The sequence below is a fragment of the Oncorhynchus kisutch genome, linkage group LG30, assembly GCF_002021735.2.
Source record: "Oncorhynchus kisutch isolate 150728-3 linkage group LG30, Okis_V2, whole genome shotgun sequence".
NCBI lineage: Eukaryota > Metazoa > Chordata > Actinopteri > Salmoniformes > Salmonidae > Oncorhynchus > Oncorhynchus kisutch.
The window spans coordinates 14,876,128-14,897,444 of record NC_034203.2 but is presented as its reverse complement, the minus strand read 5'-3'; the positions used below and the strand labels follow the sequence as shown (position 1 = coordinate 14,897,444).

Below are 21,317 nucleotides of genomic sequence, written 5' to 3'. Positions count from 1 at the left end.
TGGCCAGCGGGGGTTCAGGACGATTTGGCTGCTGCACAGATCAAAGTCATGATCAACCTGAACAGGAAAAGCAGCCCGTGGAGAACTGCAGATGCAACCAAATATGATCCATTCTCACACCGTGTGTGTGTGTGTGTGTGTGTGTGTGTGTGTGTGTGTGTGTGTGTGTGTGTGTGTGTGTGTGTGTGTGTGTGTGTGTGTGTGTGTGTGTGTGTGTGTGTGTGTGTGTGTGTGTGTGTGTGTGTGCGTGCGAGTTTGTGTTTGTGTGTGCAAGGTGCGTGTGTGTACATTAATAGGTGTATGAGAAAGAGCAAGTGTGTGCAAGGTGTGTGTGTGTGTGATTGCACTCTTGCGTGTGATTAGAGTGTTAGCAGAAGATGTGCCCTAGAGAGAACCACCTCTAAATCCATGTCACACACACACAACACACACAGAGACTATTTTGCTCTTCACAGGGATGTAGCTTGTCATAGTCAGCATTCCTGTCTCTGCACACACACAGAGGTGGGCTCGGTTCCACTTTAGCTTCTGACAGAATAAAGCTACATTCTCTCTCTCTCTCTCTCTCTCTCTCTCTCTCTCTCTCTCTCTCTCTCTCTCTCTCTCTCTCTCTCTCTCTCTCTCTCTCTCTCTGATGTTGATGATGAAATACTGCAGGTGTGAAGGAGGGACAAAGAACGGTACAATCTCTTTGGACATATAGGATAGTGTATTGCAAAATCAGCAAGTTTAAACGATACGTTTCAGTTTGACTGAGTGTCAGTTAAATTTGATACAGGGCATTGATTCCTGAAATGACTGGAATGGCCATTTCTGGCACACCACATAGGTTAGAGGTCAAATGCCTTAGGTAATTCTATGAGGTTGTGTTATGTTTTTGGGGGTCGCTTGTGAACATGTGTTCTTGATATGATGGTGTGCATAGGTAACTACTCCACCAACACCAGCCTCCATGACCGACCTACTGTATATTAATGCAGATCTTCAGACAGATGAAGTCTCATGTTCCCAGCTAATTCAATTTCCCAAGCCTGTCCCATGAGCCCTGGGGGTTTTGGATAAGCTGCTCTACCACTGCTCTGAGTTTCAGTACTTTGTAATATGCAGGTGTGTGTTTTGATCATAATACTAGAGCAGATTGTGGAATGAGATTTTAGTGTCGTTACTGTTCTTTGACGCAATACGGGCACTCTTGGTGCGCGCAGGGTTTTTGTTCAAGCCCAGTTCTGACACTCCTGATTCAACTGAGCAAGAGGTAGATAAGTACTGTAATCTGATCAAAGCACCCTGATGAGTAGTTGAGGAGTTGAACCAGGTGTGCACAAGTAAGCGGTTCACAACCTTTTCCGTTCCTGGGACCAGCAAATCACCATCAAAAGCTCTAGCTCTATCCCAAAAATAATATACAGTTTATCTTGGCGGTCAAATGGAGTTACTTTGAGCAGGGAACAAATGAAAGGCCTATTAGCACAAACAATTAGCATTGTTAAAAGTAATGTAACATTGCTTATAATACATTAATACTCCCAACTGTTATTATTTTTGGAACAAAAATGTGAAACATTTCAAAAAAGAAATGTTTAATTTGGACCGCCGGTAGTACCCATACGGGGTGGTCCACGGACCCCGGTTTGTAAGTAGCAGTAGGGGAAACCCTCCTGTGGTGTTGTCAGTCATCTTGTTTAAGTTGCTATGTCATTGTTGCTTTTTCATCTGTTGACAATGTTGCAGGGAATATCTTCAGTAACCGTAGTGGTGACCACAGCTCATTTAACACACAGTCCTTCAGTCCACCTGCTGCTACACCAGGGGACCGCACGCCAGATGGTGTGTGATTGGTTTCTCACAAGCATTATTTTGTGTGTGTGTGTGTGTGTGTGGTCTCCTGCACGTGATTGTGTTCATTATCATTTAGCCTACACATTTATTCAAATACAGTACCAGTCAAAAGTTTGGACACAGCTACTCATTCCAGGGCTTTTATTTCTTATTATTTTCTACACAGACTGTGCAAAGCAGTCAAGGCAAAGGGTGGCTACTTTGAAGCATCTCAAATATCTAATATATTTGGATTTGTTTTAACACTTTTTTGATTACATGATTCCATGTTATTTCATAGTTTTGTCTTCCATTTTATTCCACAATGTAGCAAATAGTCAAAAAATGAAAACCCTTGAATGAGTAGCTGTGTCCAAACTTTTGACTGGTACTGTACATACCAGGTTTGTGTTTCCACTAACATCAGCCAGTGTACGCATTTTGTCAGGATGTAGCTGGCTGCCTACACAGTAGTGTTGAGCTGGGGAGTAGAGTGGTTCCATGTGTTGCAGTGTCATATGTGGAGTTGCCCTAGTTAAATGGGTAGAACAGGGAGAGGAGGCTGATGGGCTGTAAAGTGATGGGAGGTGGGCTATTGGACATCCCTCTGTCAAGACAGAAGCCACGGCTGTGCAGCTTTCCTTCTGTGCCTCACCTGCTCAAGCAAGCGGAAAGAGCAAGTCTGGAGGAATCGTGATGCCCATCTCAATGAGTGGGAGAGGGGAAATAGAGGGAAAAAAGGTAAGTGCTGGTAGCTGAAGAGAGCGGGAAAGTAGAGAGCAGAAAATGTCTGGAGGCGTGATGCTCATCTCAATGCGTCTCTGGCTTCTCACTGCTCTGATCACAGCACTGTATTTAGACAGAAAAGGGGACAGAGTGTAGGGAGAGCAGATGGAGAATAGAGCAGAGATGAAAGGCACTGCACTGACCCTATAAACTGGTATATACAGAGAGCATGTCTCTAAATGTTTGATTACCAAAGACATTTTAACCAGGAAATGGAAAGGATGACCCTTGTGCCGCTAGATGAGTGCAGGCCTGTGTAAAATCCAGACGTACAGGTTGGTATATGGGGAAGAGTCCTCAGCTGGCAGACAGGCTCCCCGCCATAGACACCACCCTAATGTCACAATTTGTAGGATCACACTCCCTAGAACTTGGCACACATGCAAGTTAACTTTCATTAGAGACACGCTGCCGCCAAGCAGTCGCCTGGAAACATGTGCCACTTTCACATCTGCGAGACAAATGTCATTCCTCTACATGGCCACATTGAGGCATTTCCAATACAAGCACTGTTCCAGCAGCTTATTAATTCTGCTTGTTCTGGCTCAGTCTTATGCCAATATACAGACAAGACGCAGCGCTTGTGTATAGCTACCTTCCAGAACACCTGATTTACATTTGAGTCATTAGCTTGGAATGAATTCCTCAAGTAGTCAAGGCACGTGACCAATTACACTTACCTTGAAAGGCTGTCAGTATCCAAGTATACATTTTTTTTTTTTTTAAAGGGACAACCCTTCAGAAATCTTAAGCCAATGCGTTGCTATAGTGACCTTGCATGGCTTAACATAACTCTACAACCAAACAAGGATCCAAGGTGAGTGGCAGAAATCAGAACCACCATGTGCCCAAAATGTTGAAAGCAATATCAGTTCTCCAGTAGAGTCAAACAGAAACACATCAACATGCAAATTGAAAAATCAATCATTTTATTTAGCAAGCTAATGGATAACAAGTGAATAGGCATCTTGTATCTGCTACTAGGTTGTAGTCAGGCCCTCATCCCAAGCAGAGGTGGATCAGAAGTATTTCTCAGGCCTGGCAGGTGGTTCTGGTCAGAATCAGCTCTCCACTGGACACCACAGAAGTCTCTTCAGCCAAGGACACAGCCACATCTCTCCCTGGAGGAACAAAAGATTAAGTCATAATGCTTCAAGCACTAAATCCAACTAATGCAAAACAGTTTAGTATTTCCAGCTACTTTCAAACCCTGGTCAAATTAAGGTTAGGATGTATTGATGTTTGTGCAAATGTAAACCCCATAGTGCTCTAGGACCAGGATTGATGGCCACCACTTAAAAATAACTAAAGCGAGATGATCAAATTTAAATCCAGCCCTAGATTTATTTATTTTTTAAAGCCACTTACTTTGCCTGTTGCAGCTCTGTTGACAGGAGTGGTTTCCAGTAGCGTAGCACACCTCTGTACTACAGTGAATGAATACCTGGATGAAAGGTATGTTGGCATTAATTGGGATGATTCATGTACTAGAGGCAGCTCTGCAGAGTGGTCACTAGCTGGAACAGAGTCAAACCTGACCTTTACAGCCAATTTGTTTATGAAGCTCTACAACGACCAATTTTGACTTAACAGCCATCCCATCTAGTGCAAAATGCTCAGTTCTGCCTCCAGGGAAATACTGATAATGAATGTCATCCTGCAGATGGAAAGCAAACCTTTAGCTTGGTATCATTTAGCCGACACGCTTATCCAGAGTGACTTACAGGAGAAATTAAGGTTAAGCAGCTTGCTTAAGGGCACAGATCTCACCTACTCAACGAGTCGAACCAGCAACCTCTCAGTTACTGGCCCAACGCCCTTAACTGCTAGGCAGCCCCAAATAGCGACAATTATGCAAGCCATTAAAAAGCCGTCAACAGCACCGCTGGCTTTCAACTAGTGACTTGGACAGAAGTGGAGTGGACTTCCTGGCCAATCAGTCAACCATCAGGGAGAAAAGTCCAGCAGAACACGAGGCCTTGATTGAAACACTCCTGCTGTAGTAAAGTAAAGATGCAGTACCCTGTCCTTCAGAGGGGCTAAGGTGTGCGCATCCACAAAAGTGAACATCTTGACCACAAAGCGTTTGTAGTGGGTGGGGAACACGACGCCAGACACAGGGATCACAGAGGTCAGGTAGCGGTCATCCTGAGATGGACACCTGGAGGGGGGGGCGGGGAGAAAGTCATTGTTTGTACAACTCTAGGATCGTCCTAAAGTTCCTAAATTAACATTCTGGTTGGAAGAGCCCCACTTAGTTGACATGTAAGCACAGATTTAAAATTAAAGGCGCAATACATGGAAGAAAAAAAAGCAGCAAGGCAACCATCTTAGTTCTCCAGTTACCCATCAACCATGAGGTCCCACTTGGGCAGGCTTAGAGGACTGGGGGTGGAGGTGGCCCAGCAGTGCTCCAAATTCAGGACCAGGTTAGAGTCAGTCCTCCTCTCGATGTTAACCTCAACATAAACCGGCTCCTTTAGGACCTTGACAACTGGGTAGTCTGCCTCGCTGTAGTAGGAGGTGTAGGCCTCCACATCTGTGGAGACAGAGGTTAGAATTCAAACACTTGAAGTGTAAACATTTCAGAACAGTGCTAGCCAGCTTACACAACCCCCTCCCCCAAGAATGTTGGAACAGGCATGGTTCCACCCAGGAAGCAACACATTTGAAAGTCTTGAGACGATAAGTTAAGGAACCAGGCATGTTATGCCACAAAGCTATTTCCCCTCAGACACAACTACAAGCCATTAATGAAATAATTGTATTATTCCGTTTAGCCAACTTACCTTCCACACATCCCTCGTTGTAACATTGTCCTCTGGCCAGTCGCAGCACCAAGCTGATGGGTCCAGGAACAGCAACCGGAGCAGGTGGAGCAACAGTGTTCACCTCAACAATCAGTACCTCCACTGCCGTGTCAGAGTACTTACACTGGAACCGCAGCCTAGGAGAGAAACATTCCTACTGTTATGGAATGTACATTAGGACCACCAGTATTGGGTTTCTCAACATTGATTGGGCTAGCTAGTATTTGCTGGGTACGACAAGTCGAGCGTCAAATTGGATACCAGTTAGCATCAGCTTCTTTAGTTAAATTAGTCCACTTGAAATATCAGAAGAAAAAAAAAATTTGAGCATTTAATTGAGCCTCAGGTGGAATTGGGTGAACATTAAGCCCCTGGAGAGAAGACCCACTCAAAATGGCTGTCTCTGGTGATTGAGCCACGAGGTCCAATCCCCACGTCATAGGAAGATGTCATGCTGTTCTCATAGACCACATAGCCACTGTCCTCCTGAAAAAAAGGTACAAAACGCATTTAGTTGGTGTAGACCAATGGGTATATAACAGCCAGGCTTTAAATGAAGAGCAACACAGGTGTTCATTTTTATCCTCACATTAGATGAGGCACACTGGGTAATTACATAATTAGCCAGTTAACTACCAGGGAGAGTAGAACCCCAGCAGTGTTTCAGACCAAGATATGATTATGGAAGCTACAATGGATTGGATTCATAGAGTCACAGTGCATAGCACATTAAGACGGCTACCCACCATCAGAGTGGTGCCACATGCAGTGACAGGGAACTGGTATACAGCAAAGACTGTAGTGGTGCCAACAGGCTTACAGGGGGCATCCTGCCCACCAAGCAGACTAATGGAATCAAGGTCCAGGTTGGGCCGAGTGGAATCCCTGGCCACCACCACCACAAACTGACCATCTCTGCTACACTGAACAGTCACTGGGGAAGGAGATGGCACAGAGAGAAGACACTAACACTCCATAAATGAGTCTTACAAGTTAGAGTTTGGCAGGGAAAAGTACAAATAATTAGACAAGCATTGTAAAACACATTAGGAAAAATCTAAACTGCAGTACTTGACTCACCTGCTTTCCCATAGTAGCACCGCCACCCATCAAAGCAGCAGTTGATCGCGTCACATTGAGCAATAGTAATCGCAGGGGTTCCACAAGTAATCTTCTCTTCCTCCTTCACTTGGCATTTCTCTATAGGAGTGGAAGCCACTGACCTCCGGATGACCTGCTGAGGCTGCGCAGCATAAGTTACAGGTCTAGTCAGATGCTGTGGATCCATTTCCCACGTTAGTGCACCAAGTACATTGGCGCAGCACCCAACCACTATCGCAACTTCAACCCACCCTGCCATTGTTGTAAAATATTGGACTGACTCCACTGTACTTCTGTGGCTTGCAGAGGCTTTTATGCCTGAGATGTATTCATTACGGAAACCGTTTATCATTTAAGAACCAAACGGCCAACAAACAGAGTAAAACAAGAGTTTCTATTGGACAAATTCAAGAAGGTCTGCCCCGTTTTATTCAGTTTGCTTCCGTTTAAGAAAAGTTCTGCAAAGGAATCGGAGTATTGAATATACCCCTGATTGAGTGTGTTGGTTTGGCGGGAGCCCCTCCTCGTTAAGAGTCAAGCCGTCGCCAGCCCTGGGTAGTTAATCAGTCAGGACCTGGCAGGTGCAGCTCATTGACGACTCATTTGGCTCTAGGGAGGGATCATTACCTAGGGATTGTGTCTATCAAATTGGCCAATTTAAATGCTGTGAAATTGATCAATTGTCTGGATCCATCTCAGTAGTCGAAAGTTGCTTCCTCTTCTTCTGTCATTTTCACTGATCTGAGAATATAGGCTACACAATAACCAATATTGAAAAATGTCCTTTCACCAGTCTTCTCAGCACAAACGGAGGAAGGAGGACACCATTTTTGACTATTGAGATACATCCTCTATTAGTCTCCTTCCCTTTCTCTCTTTCTCTCTCTCACCTTTTTCTTGTACCCCCTTCTTCTCTCCATCTCTCTCCCGTGTTTAATCACAGGAGGTTGGTGGCACCTTAATTGGGGGCGAACAGGCTCGTGGTAAAGGCTGGAGCGGCATAAGTGGAATGGTATCAAAATACATCAGACAAATGGTTTCCATGTGTTTGATGCCGTTCCATTGATTCCGTTCCAGCCATTATTATGAGCCGTCCTCCCCTCAGCAGCCTCCACTGTGTTTAATGTATACGTTTCAAAAGGACTTGGGCACTGAAAAATGATCAAATATTCTCATTTTCTTGACTGCTCATCAGTCTCTAGGGATTGGGCAATACCATGAGCTTGTGCCTATCAAAGGGATCATTTGAGTACTTGAACAATGGGTTGCACTACCTCTTTGGGGCCATCTCAATAGTCTGAAGATGCTTCCTCTTCTTGTCCCCTCTCCTTCATTTTCACCAAAAATCTATATGAGGGACACCTTTTAGCTAGTCCTTAACACTATTGAAATGCAGCCACTATTTCTCCTTCCTTCCCCTTCCATCTCTCCCTCCCTAATTCTCTCTTGCCCTCCCCCTTCTCATCCCTCTGTCCTCCAAACTCTCTCTCCCATGTATGATTAATGTATTATATTAAGCAGAACTCAGAAGCTGGTTGTGTACGCTGAGGGTCATAACGAATACTTAAACATGATCTAATGTTCTCTTTCTCTTACCTTCCTGCCCCTCTCCCTCCCCCCTCTCATGTAGATGTATGGGCGTTACACACAGGAGCTCGGTGTGTACGCCAAGGAGGAGGCGGCCCGCCTGCGTGATGGCGGGGGGCTGCGGAGGGTCACCAGTGTTCGCAGTCGGTCGGCAGAGCTGCTGGAGTATGAGAAAGACCCTTGCGCTAAGTGTCATGGTGAGTGACCGACTGACGGTAACATGACCACTCATATTTACTGACCTGTGTAATGACCACAGAAAGACTACAGTGCCAAGTATCAGAGTGAGCGAGTACTATGCTCCTATGACCGCTCCTATGACTGCACCACAACCACTGAATTGACAGCATCATCCTACCCTGCACTAACCACCTCACTGACCACAATCTCAGTTAACCCAGAACTAAAGTCTTGCGTAATTGGTCAGATGCTCGAAAAAGTTCTGGGTCCATATGTTTTAATTAAGAGAAGAGAGAGAACGGGGATCGGAACCAGAACGAAGAGCTCCACCCTCTCTCTTTGCAAGTTACGGGCATGTCTATGGGCCAAATGTCCCCTCCCCTTCTTAAATTCGAAAGATGATAACACCTTACGAACTCGTGATTTGTCCAAATAACCAGTGACGGAAAACCCAAGCACCGAAACTAATGTTGCTCTTGATCTCACGCATCTCGCTATATCATGACAGATCTGCGGTACCATACCTGTTCACCCAGTCTTTCCACGAGAGATAACCCAGACCATAACCGGACCTGACCTGACCTGACCGCTCTGCCCTATTGAACACAGAACATATTTGAAGAGCGGTTCTGATGTTACTGGTGCATCCTATCAGTCTCTAAATGAGAGAGATGGGTAAAGTTGACGCTCATGACACAGCATGATGACCGATGAGCAATCCTGTGCCATGGCCTCGTGGGTGACGGCACTGCTCTTCTGCCAATGTAAAAAACAGCCCCCTCTGCTGGTAATGAATGGTCACTTAGTGTGTCTGTGATGACGAGGGCTGCTGCTGTGCATGTCAATAGCTCCTCTGTCACCTTCATCTTTACTGCGTCACGCCTTTCAACCTCCTGGCTTTTCTCTCCAGAGTAGTACAACATGATGAGGGACAGGAACAAGGAGAGGATGTGCGTGTGAGTGCATGCGTGACAGAGAGAGAGAGAGAGAGAGAGGTAGAAAGAGAAATAAAAATAAAGTAGCATCACTATCTTTGTGGGTGTGATTTAGAATGATGTGACTGTGTAGGCTGAAGGTTATGGCTGTGTTCCAACTGTTTTCTCTCCGTGTCTCCTACACACCATGCCCTTGTGGCTATTGAGCCGATTACGATTGGATAGGTGAAAGCATTATCGTAAATACTCTAGCTGACTGGGAAAGAGCTTCCTGAAAAGATATGTAGCCAGAGTGGTTGGTTTAGGGACTTTTTCCTCTAATAAGATAGCAATCAGAAGTAGTGTATTACCTATTGTTGTGTTCAGTGACCAATTTATTGATTCTCAGTCTATGAGAGAGAGAGAGAGAGAGAGAGAGAGAGAGAGAGAGAGAGAGAGAGAGAGAGAGAGAGAGAGAGAGAGAGAGAGAGAGAGAGAGAGAGAGAGAGAGAGAGAGAGAGAGAGAGAGAGAGAGAGAGAGAGAGAGAGAGAGAGAGAGAGAGAGAGAGAGAGAGAGAGAGAGAGAGAGAGAGAGAGAGAGAGAGAGAGAGAGAGAGATTGAAATTGAATATACTGTGACAGTATATGTGTTTATATTTGTACTAGGAAGCCTGGTTTCCGTTCAGGCTAGAATGAATGGCGGCTGGCGCTTAGGATAAAACGTATCTATAGAATTAAAAGGGTACTGGCACTCAAACCTTGAAGAGGAATAACCCAATGAGGCCCGAGATGCAAAAAGCATAACAAAGGGTGAAATTTCACGGGTCTGTAAAATAAAAGGACACAACTCGGCCTCTCTTCAATAAGACTCTTAAGTACCGGCGAGATCTTGCCACGTTCTGGTACATGTTGCATAACTCGAGGAGAGCAGAGCCCAGCCATCCTCCCCACCGGAGAAGTAGGAGGATGTGTGTCTGCCTCTGTTCTACTCCACATCCAGAGCCACGGTTTGAGAGCCCTGCCTACACACTCCGTCAAAAAGGCCGAGCTGCTCATCGTGATGGTTAGCTCTAGAGAGCGAAAGCGGCTTAGCTAAGATGGGGAGAGCGCTAACATGCTACGCTAACACTTAATCCAGCGTGACTGACTCCTCGCGCTCGCCACCATTGGCCGTCTACTGTGTTCTATGTTGAACATGTAGTTCTACTGCCTTTTATTGTGACGGTCTGCGTGCATTAACTTCCATAGGCCGCGTGTTGAAATCGTTCTTTTTTACAACCTGGGGTTGTGGGGGAAAGAGCCCAGATGACAGGTTGTGGTTTCCGGTATTTATTTATCCTGTTTCAGGGGTTCTTCCAGAATTCCTTTGAGATGCGCCAGTGCCTCTCATGAAATGGGCTTTTCCCATGTCGGTCACTGGTTGCTCGTGATTGTTGTGGCCTATGCTTGCGCTGAGGGATTTTTCACTCACATTTGTTTTGATTGCTTTGGCCCACGTGTCACTATATCATGTATTTTTGTACGATTCATATTACAAACAGAATAAGCAATTCATTACGTGGGGATAAAAATGTGCATCTGGCAGACGGTGTGCGTTTTGGATTGAGAAGAAGACGTCTGTCACGCTGCTGTGGATATAAGGACGGGCCAAGTCGCCCATGTAAGCACCGGGCAGAGGGCCACCCACCACGTGCCAAACTAGTGTGTGTTTGTGTGTGTATCTGTTAGCCAGAAAGTCTTCCTGAGATGACATAGGTACCACTAGCAGTGTTGCCACTAGTCAATGGGATATCGTTGAATAGTCTGTACGACAATACTTTCCTGTGAACATTTAGTCAAAAATGTCGTCCTGCACTGGGACCAACCTCTATTGTGAAAAAGTCTGTACAACAATCATTTCCAGTGAACCTTTTGGATCCCATATATTTTTTATTAAATTCAGAAAAAATGTGAATTACAAGGCCATATACATGATTAGGGGAGATAAAATGGGAGGGTTCAACGCAGGGATGAGACCCCGGTCTCCATCGGGAACACATGTGTGTCGAGAGAGGAGAATGTTACCCCTTGATCCCGGACCTGCACACTAAACATTTTGTCTGAAAATTCAACCTGCGCAAAGACAAATTCCCCCAACCAACCAAACGAGTAAGTTGAAATGGAATTTTATTCAAAATTCTGTCTTGTAGGGGACTCGCCTATCAAGATAACAATGAGAATATACAGTGAGCTCCAAAAGTATTGGAACAGTGACAAATGTGTTGTCACAGAGTGCTATACAGAAACCCAGCCTAAAACTCCAAACAGCAACCACTGCAGATATAGAAGCACAATAGCTAGAAAAAACTCTCCAGAAAGGCAGGAACCGATAAAGAAACCGAGAGAGGAACCAGGCTCTGAGTGGTGGCTAGTCCTCTTCTGGCTGTATCGGGTGGAGATTTATAAGAGTACATGACCAGATTGTTCTTCAAGATGTTCAAATGTTCATAGATGACCTGCAGGGTCAAATAATAATCACAGTGGTTATATAGGATGCAACAGGTCAGTACTTCAGGAGTAAACGCCAGTTGCCTTTTCATAGCCGAGCATTCAGAGGTCGAGAGAGAGAGGTCGAGAGAGAGAGGTCGAGAGAGAGAGGTCGAGAGAGAGAGGTCGAGAGAGAGAGGTCGAAAGAGAGAGGTCGAGAGAGAGAGAGAGAGTCGAAAACAGCAGGTCCGGGACAAGGTAGCATGTCCGGTGAACGGGTCAGGATTCCATAGCCGCAGGCAGAACAGTTGAAACTGGAGCAGCAGCACAACCAGGTGGACTGGGGACAGCCAGGAGTCTTCAGGCCAGGTAGTCCTGAGGCATGGTCCTAGGGCTCAGGTCCTCCAGGAGGAGAGAGAGAGAATTAGAGGGACCCTACTTAAATGAACACAGGACACCAGTTCTTGAATGTCTCCATTGATCTTCGGTCCTGGCAGTTCTGTGCAGAATCAGGACAACTGGGCTTTGGAGAAGTACGCAGTTTTAAAAAGGAGTCCGTAATTTGCTTTCTAATGATCAGAATCTATTCATCCAAGAAGTTTATGAATTCATCACTGCTGAAGTGAAAGCCATCCTCTCTTGGGGAATGCTGTTTTTTAGTTAGTTTTGTGACAGTATCAAAAATACATTTTGGATTGTTCTCATTCTCCTCAATTAGGTTTTAAAAATAGGATGATCAAGCAGCAATGAGGGCTCTTCAGTATTGCACGGTACTGTCTTTCCAAGCTAGTCAGAATACTTCCATTTTGGCTTGCTTCAGGGCTTGGGTATTTTCTGCATACGAGGGAGCTAATTAACAAAACTAGGTCCAGAGTATGACTGTGGCAGTGAGTAGGTCCGGAGACATGTTAGACAAAACCCACTGAATCGATGATGCCTCGGTAATTCTTTTGGAGTGGGTCTGTGGACTTTTCCATGTGAATATTGAAGTCACCAAAAATTTGAATATTATCTGTCATGACTACAAGGTCCGATAGGAATTCAAGGAACTCAGTGATGAATGCTGTATATGGCCCAGGAGGACTATAAAACAGTAGCTTTAAAAAGTGATTGAGTAGGCTACATAGATTTCATGACTAGAAGCTCAAAATATGAAAACACTGTCGGAAATGCTAGCAACACCTCATCCTTTGTGTAACCAGGAGGAGATGCCTCCTTTAACACAGTAAATGAATCAGGCTTGAGCCATGTTTCAGTCAGACCAATCACATCAAGACTATGATCAGTGATTAGTTCATCGACTATGACTGCCTTGGAAGTGAGGGATCTAACATTAAGTAACCCTATTTTGAGATGTGAGATATCACAATCTTTTTCAATAATGATAGGAATGTTTAGTTTTGCCTAAACTAGATCGAGGCATGGACACAGTCTCAATGGGGATAACTGAATTAAGTGATAATGCATGAGAACTCAGTGTTTGGAGGATATATTCATTGGGCGCCAGCAAACCGTGCCAATATATCCTCCAAACATCGCTTTCGAGGGCATTATCAATTTTATATAACGAGTTACCAACATATTCAAATCATGATTGACATATTTTCATTAAAAACTTTATTTTGATTAATTTCTGTCACGCCCTGACCTTAGTTATCTTTGTTTTATTTTTTATTTTGGTTAGGTCACGGTGTGACGAGGGTGGTATGTGTGTTTTTAATCTTGTCTAGGGTTTTTTGTAAATCTTTGGGGTTTTGGTTTGTCTAGATATATATATAGGTCTATGGTGGCCTGAATTGGTTCCCAATCAGAGGCAACTGTTTGTCGTTGTCTCTGATTGGGGATCCTATTTAGGTTACCATTTTCCATGTTGTTTTGTGGGTTATATTCTATGTTTAGTTGCCTGTTCTGCACTAGCCATATAGCTTCACAGTTTGTTTTGTTGTTTTGTATAGTTTTGTTCAGTGTTCTCTCTTTCATTATTAGAGTTATGTGCGCTTACCACGCTGCGAATTGGTCTCCTCCATACAACGACCGCGACAGAATAACCCACCAAACCAGGACCAAGCAGCGTGAAAAGAAGGAACAGCGCTTAATGGGAAAATTGACCTGGGAGGAGATATTAGATGGAGCAGGACCCTGGACACAGCCAGGGGAGTATCGCTGTCCTAAGGAGGAGATAGAGGAGGTATTAGATGGAGCAGGACCCTGGACACAGCCGGGGGAGTATCGCCGTCCTAAGGAGGAGTTAGAGGAGATATTAGATGGAGCAGGACCCTGGACACAGCTGGGGGAGTATCGCTGTCCTAAGGAGGAGTTAGAGGCAGCGAAAGTGGAACGGCGATACTACGAGGAGAAATACAGGAGAATAGAGGAACAGCGAAGATATGAAGGTACACGGCTAGCACGGAAGCCCGAGAGGCAGCCCCAAGATTTTTTGGGTGGGGGGCACACGAGGAGATTGGCTGAGTCAGGTAGGAGACCTGAGCCAACTCCTCGTGCTTACCGTGGGGAGCATATAACTGGTCAGGCACCGTGTTATGCAGAGATTGGCGCGGTGTCTCCAGTGCGCTATTCTAGCCCGGTGCGCTCTATTCCAGCTCCTCGCATTTGCCTGGCTAGAATGGGCATCCAGCCAGGACGTATTGAGCCAGCTCTATGTTCTGGATCTCCAATGCATCTCCACGGTCCAGTACGCCCTGTTCCTCCTCCCCGCACTCGCCCTGAGGTGCGTGTCACCAGTACTGTACCCCAAGTGAAGGCACCACACACCAGACCTATAGTGCGCCTCGGCAGTCCAGTACGCCCTGTTCCTGCTCCTCGCACTCGCCCTTTTATTTATTTATTTATTTATTTATTTAACCTTTATTTAACCAGGTAGGCAAGTTGAGAACAAGTTCTCATTTACAATTGCGACCTGGCCAAGATAAAGCAAAGCAGTTCGACAGATAAAACGACACAGAGTTACACATGGAGTAAAAACAAACATACAGTCAATAATGCAGTATAAACAAGTCTATATACAATGTGAGCAAATGAGGTGAGAAGGGAGGTAAAGGCAAAAAAGGCCATGATGGCAAAGTAAATACAATATAGCAAGTAAAATACTGGAATGGTAGTTTTGCAATGGAAGAATGTGCAAAGTAGAAATAAAAAAATAATGGGGTGCAAAGGAGCAAAATAAATAAATAAATTAAAATTAAATACAGTTGGGAAAGAGGTAGTTGTTTGGGCTAAATTATAGGTGGGCTATGTACAGGTGCAGTAATCTGTGAGCTGCTCTGACAGTTGGTGCTTAAAGCTAGTGAGGGAGATAAGTGTTTCCAATTTCAGAGATTTTTGTAGTTCGTTCCAGTCATTGGCAGCAGAGAACTGGAAGGAGAGGCGGCCAAAGAAAGAATTGGTTTTGGGGGTGACTAGAGCCCTGAGGTGTGTGTCCCCAGCCCGGTACCACCAGTGCCAACAGTACCCAGTCCAGAGCGTCCTGCGACAGTACCTAGTCCAGAGCGTCCGGCGACAGTACCCAGTCCAGAGCGTCCGGCGACGGGCCACAGACCAGAACCTCCAACGACGGGCCACAGTCCGGAACCTCCAACGAAGGGCCACAGTCCGGAACCTCCAACGACGGGCCACAGTCCGGAACCTCCAACGACGGGCCACAGTCCGGAACCTCCAACGACGGGCCACAGTCCGGAACCTCCAACGACGGGCCACAGTCCAGAACCTCCAACGACGGGCCACAGTCCAGAACCTCCAACGACGGGCCACAGTCCGGAACCTCAAACGACGGGCCACAGTCCGGAACCTCAAACGACGGGCCACAGTCCGGAACCTCAAACGACGGGCCACAGTCCGGAACCTCAAACGACGGGCCACAGTCCGGAACCTCCAACGACGGGCCACAGTCCGGAACCTCAAACGACGGGCCACAGTCCGGGGCCTCCAACGACGGGCCACAGTCCGGGGCCTCCAACGACGGTCCCCAGTCCGGCCTCCAGCGGTTCGTTTTGTTGTTTTGTTCAGTGTTCTCTTTTTCATTAAAGAGTTATGTACGCTTACTACGCTGCGCCTTGGTCTCCTCCATACAACGACCGCGACAATTTCTTCATTCTAATTCATCCTGCCACAAGATATAGTCCCAACACAAATCTAGGGTTTCTACCCAAGCCGGCTGGTTCTTCGTTCTATTGGTTTGGTTGCCAGGGACACGACCCAGTCGTTCAGTCTTTTTGTTTTGTATCTATGGACGTGACACAGTCGTTCGTTCTAAATGTTCTATTGACATACTGGCTGGCGACGTTTTTATCCCTTACTTGCTAGCTAGCCAACTACGGCTAACTTAGTCACATCAAAAAGTGCAGCCAGAATAACAGCAAAGTAGCTGCATTTGTTTAAGCTGTTTTCTAGTGAAATCTATTTGGAAACATACATAACAATGAGCTAATGAGGTGCGATTTCACCTGGCATAGAAAATGTGCTCTCTTGTCAGGAAACTGTTGTTCAGAGGAGCTAGCCAACAACACATAACACAATCACTTCAAACTGAAGCTGGAAAGATTGCAAACTAACTGCACTTCATTTTGTTTTACCTTTTTCAATTGACATTTCTTTGTATTTATCTATAAAAATGATGCCAGCTGATCCATGATTCCGACTGGCTGAGAAACGTTGCCTGCCTGTCAGTCTCATCCCGACTCGTTCATTACAATGGACAGCTGGAGATCGAATTTTGAATATTGAAACAATGTTGCAAATGTCAGAGAGGTATACAGTAAGGTTTATACAAATCTATGCTGTTGAAAACTAAATGATAGTCTAAAAGAAATGTGAGATAATGTCTAGATGCTTTTTATAGTAGAGATCAAGTTTATAAATTGCTTGGCTGGGTTGATGGGACAGTGGGTTGCACAGTCAGATGGAACAGAGTAAATAGGCACGTCATAGACTTTTTCTCCCCAATTTCGTGGTATCCAATTGTTTTAGTAGCTACTATCTTGTCTCATCGCTACAACTCCCGTACGGGCTCGGAGAGACGAAGGTTGAAAGTCATGCGTCCTCCGATACACAACCCAACCAAGCCGCACTGCTTCTTAACACAGCGCACATCCAACCCGGAAGCCAGCCGCACCAATGTGTCGGAGGAAACACCGTGCACCTGGCAACCTTGGTTAGCGCGCACTGCGCCCGGCCCGCCACAGGAGACAAGGACATCCCTACCAGCCAAGCCCTCCCTAACCCGGAAGACGCTAGGCCAATTAACCACCCTTAACCACTGCGCCACCCGGGAGGCCGGATAACCAATCAGCATTCAGGATCAGACCCACCCGTTGTATAATTAAGCAATAAGGCATGAGGCGGTGTAGGGTATGGCCAATATACCATGACTGTTACGTCCGTCGTCGGAATGAGACCAAAGAGCAGCGTGGAAAGTGTACATCTTTATTTATTTTAGATGAACACCCAAAATCAACAAAAGATCAACAAACGTAAAGTTCTGCAGGGCTATACAGCAACTGTGCAAAAACACGGTGGAAAACAGGCTGCCTAAGTATGATTACCCATCAGAGACAACGATAGACAGCTGCCTCTGATTGGGAACCATACCCGGCCAACAAAGAAATAGAAAACTAGAATGCCCACTCAAATCACACCCTGACCTAACCAATTAGAGAAATAAACAGGCTCTCTAAGGTCAGGGTGTGACAATGTCTGAAGGATATTCTTAGGCACTACGCACCGCAGAGTGCCTGGACACAGCCCTTAAGCCGTGGTATATTGGCCATATACCACAAACCCCTGAGGTGCCTTATTGCTATTATAAACTGGTTACCAACGTAATTAGAGCAGTAAAAATACATGTTTTGTCATACCTGTGGTATACAGTCTAATATACCATGGCTGTCAGCCAATCAGCATTCAGGGCTTGAACCACCCAGTTTATAATGGTAAATAATGCTTTGTGTAATTTTGGAGTCACTTTTATGGTAAATAAGAATAGAAAATGTTTTTAAACACTACCATGATTACGGATAGTCCTGAATGAATCGTGAATAATCATCAGTGAGAAAGACGCACAAATATCATACCCCGAAGACATGCTTACCTCTCACCATTACAATAACAGGGTTAGCATTTGTTGGGGTATGACATTTGTAGATAGGATAGTCCACTCAGTAACAATTTACCACTGTTTTCCAGGGAGTCCTGGGTTCCATTGAATCAGGGAGTCCTGGGTTCCATTGAATCAGGGAGTCCTGGGTTCCATTGAATCAGGGAGTCCTGGGTTCCATTGAATATTTAGTGCGAACACCGCTAACTAGCTAGCCACTTCACATCCGTTACACTTGCAACATCAAGGTTGGGGGTTCAATTCCCACTGGGGACCAATATGAAAACGCATGAAAATGTATGCACTTACTATTGTAAGTCGCTCTGGATAAGAGTGTTTACTAAAATGTCAATATGAAAGTAGGAAGATTTATGTTTCCAGAACCATACCGCAATCGAGAATCGATTCACTTTTATATGGTGTTTTTGGCTGTTTTGGCTTCTAGAGCCAAACAGAACATGTAAGGTCCTTAGACTATAAGGATTAACGTTAGGTTCCTTTAGTCCATTATTGGACTTCTTGCCCTGCTGCTGAGTGGCTTTACTTACTATATTGATACTGAACGTTCTTTTTCAGTTTTATGTCTGCATACTTATCTGCCTCTACCGCGAACGTGTCGCAAATGTCATGCGCTCGTTCTCTTTTTTAAGTGCAACAGCAGTGCTTTCAGCCTAGCATCGCTGCTATGGTGTAAAGTTTGCATATCTGCACCCATTTATTCCAACATGTCCCAACGAAACTAGGGTCACTTTCAGTTTTAAACTGTGCGATTGCTGGCGCCATTTCAATGTCCTTTTAGCTAGCTACCAGCTTGTTAGCTTGCAAGCGTTAGCGTGCTAGCCTAGCTTGCTAATCACGAGTGAAAATCCTTTACTTGTCCGAAAGTTTGTTTTCTAGCTTGTAATCCATCTCGTTTTTAATCCTCGTCGCCATGGTAATACTCCATATGCATGAATAATAAAGTATTCCAACTCAATGTGTGTGTGTGTGTGTGTGTGTGTGTGTGCATGCTCGCCTGAGTGTGTCTGCATGCCCGTGCGCATGGGCAAGTGAGGTGCCAGTCAGCAGGTGCCCTGGCTGGCGGTTGTCAACGGGGCCTATCACGTTGCCATGAACACAGTTGTGCCCTGCTTCCCCACTGTTCCCTTGGGGACCTCAATGTCCCCCTGTGACCTGCCCCATCACTCTCTGTATGTCAGCTGTTCTCTCTCTCTCTCTCTCTTTCCCGCTCTCGCTCTTGCTCTCGCTCTCAATTCAATTCAAAGGGCTTTATTGGCATGGAAAACATATGTTTTCATTGCCAAGTGAAGTAGATAATAAACAAAAGTGAAGTAAACAATAATATATCCCTCTCCGCCTGCTGTTAACTGCGGTTCTGTCTCTCTCTTGATTTATCATGCCTCTCCCTCTTATCTCTTTCCTTTTCCCCCTCTTCCTCCATCTTTCTCTCTCACTTGTCCATCTCTCCCTCCCCACGTCAATATTCCTCTTGCCATCTCTCACAAAGATAAGACCATGTTTGGATTTCAAATCAGTAGTACACGTTTATTGAAGGATAAAGTCATTTATGTCCTTGTGGCAGTGAAGGGGCATTGGCTAAGTACAGAAGATGTCCAGCGACTGTGTCAGTAGAGCACGTTGGGTGTCTAGAGGGACACAGTCTACGAACGCTCTAGATACGGAGCCCGTACAATACCAGACTTTGCCAGTTCATAGAGAAAGGAGAATACATTGAGTCCAATGGAGCCTCTTTTCACTGACCTAACTTTATCTATATATATATTTTGCATACCTGCCCATAGCCTCTCAGAGGTCCTGTCCCAAATGGGACCCTATCCCCTAGTGCACTACTTTTGGGGCCCATAGGGCTCTGGTCAAAAGTAGTGCACTTTAAAGGGAATAGGGTTCCGTTTGGCACATGACCTTTGAGAGGCTATGGGCTGATATGTCTGTGGAGTAAGACAAAGACAGACGTATAGAGCACTTGAAAGAAATAGTTAGGTCAGCTAAAAGAGGCTTCATTGGTCTCAATGTATTCTCCTGTTCTGTAAACTGGCAAACGTCAGGAATTCTACTGGTTCAGTATTTAGAGAATGTAAAGACTGTCCCTCAAGACACTCTGTTCTGCTGACACAGTTTGCTGTGCCTTTTCTGTATTTAATGAATGCCCCTTCGTTGCCACAATGATACTAATATTACTTTACCTTACAAAAACATATACTATAGTGCAGTTTGTGTAATGCAGTTTGTATAGTGCAGTTTGATTAGTGCAGTTTAAGGCGATTTTTACAGTTAACAACTGTAGCTATTTCACATGCTGATATTGACTTTGGTATTACTGAGTTATCATTGGCTAGAACTCGAATTGCTAGGGGGCTGGCCCACGTGGAGGAAAATGTAGGGAAAATGGCGCAGCAGAGCTTTCAAACTAGGGATTTCGTGGCTAATCGAGGTAAGACAGTAATTCTACTAATACATTATTCATGTATGAATTACACATGATACATCCAGCCCAAAGAGGGATGTTTGAAAAAATACTTAATAATTGCCAAAGTTCCGGAGCATGCCTTTAAAGGAAAAATACACCCAAAACCACAAATTCCTATAATTTACAGTGTTAAGTAACACTATGTGAGAACAACACGTTTTGTTTTTCAAGTCAAGTTTTTATTATCACATACACAAGTACAGTGAAATGCCTTTCTTGCTTGCTCTTTCCCAACAATGCAGTAATAATCAATATCAGTAGTACTATATTTTTTGTTATTAAAATTTTTTAGTAGAACAAAAACACACAAGAAATGTTAATAAGAACACGCAAAAGTAAGTAAGCTGCATTGAAGTTGGAAGTTTACATACTCCTTAGCCAAATACAATTAAACTCAGTTTTTCACAATTCCTGACATTTAATCCTCGTAAAAATTCCATGTCTTAGGTCAGTTAGGATCACCACTTTGTTTTATGCATGGGAAATGTCAGAATAACAGTAGAGAGAATGATTTATTTCAGCTTTTATTTCTTTCCCACAATAAGTTGGGTGAATTTTGGCCCATTCCTCCTGACAGAGCTGGTGTAACTGAGTCAGGTTTGTAGGCCTCCTTGCTCGCACACGCTTTTTCAGTTCTGCCCCCAAATTTTCTATAGGATTGAGGTCAGGGCTTTGTGATGGTCACTCCAACACCTTGATTTTGTTGTCCTTAAGCCATTTTGCCATAACTTTGGAAGTATGCTTGGGGTCATTGTCCATTTGTAAGACCCATTTGCGACCAAGTTTTAACTTCCTGACTGATGTCTTGAGATGTTGCTCATGATGCCATCTATTTTGTGAAGTGCACCAGTCCCTCCTGCAGCAAAGCACTCCCACAACGTGATGCTGCCACCCCCGTGCTTCGCGGGTGGGATGGTGTTCTCCGGCTTGCAAGCCTCCTCCTCCAGATCAGGAACACCCTCCAGGAGGCAGGCGTATCTGTGTCAAAGGTCAACAATCAAGAGAAGACTTCACCAGAGTAAATACAGAGGGTTTACCACAAGATATAAACCATTAGT

At 45.0% G+C, this 21,317-nt stretch overlaps 2 protein-coding genes across 3 annotated transcripts in view; one reads left to right on the top strand and one right to left on the bottom strand.

Annotated features, from left to right (window-relative positions):
* The window catches only part of LOC109874971 (chloride channel protein 2), a 59,965-nt gene that overhangs the window by 17,845 nt on the left and 20,803 nt on the right, over positions 1-21,317 (top strand). The window contains exon 2 of the mRNA XM_031810343.1: positions 8,146-8,299. Within this exon, the coding sequence (XP_031666203.1) occupies positions 8,146-8,299 (154 nt within the window). The remainder of the gene's footprint in view (positions 1-8,145; positions 8,300-21,317) is intronic.
* LOC109874970 (zona pellucida sperm-binding protein 4) lies at positions 3,511-7,043 on the bottom strand. 2 transcript variants are annotated; one of them, XM_020467058.2, is made up of 8 exons: positions 6,495-7,043; positions 6,161-6,348; positions 5,803-5,900; positions 5,394-5,551; positions 4,951-5,143; positions 4,627-4,765; positions 3,973-4,048; positions 3,511-3,725 (listed from the first exon to the last, which is right to left on the bottom strand). In XM_020467058.2, exons 1-8 carry the CDS (start codon positions 6,865-6,867, stop codon positions 3,637-3,639), a joined length of 1,314 nt encoding a protein of 437 aa, XP_020322647.1. In that variant the 5' UTR covers positions 6,868-7,043; the 3' UTR covers positions 3,511-3,636. The 2 variants fall into 2 exon arrangements, with proteins under 2 accessions (XP_020322647.1, XP_031666202.1); XM_031810342.1 differs by lacking the exon at positions 4,627-4,765 and having other exon boundaries at positions 3,520-3,725; positions 6,495-6,930.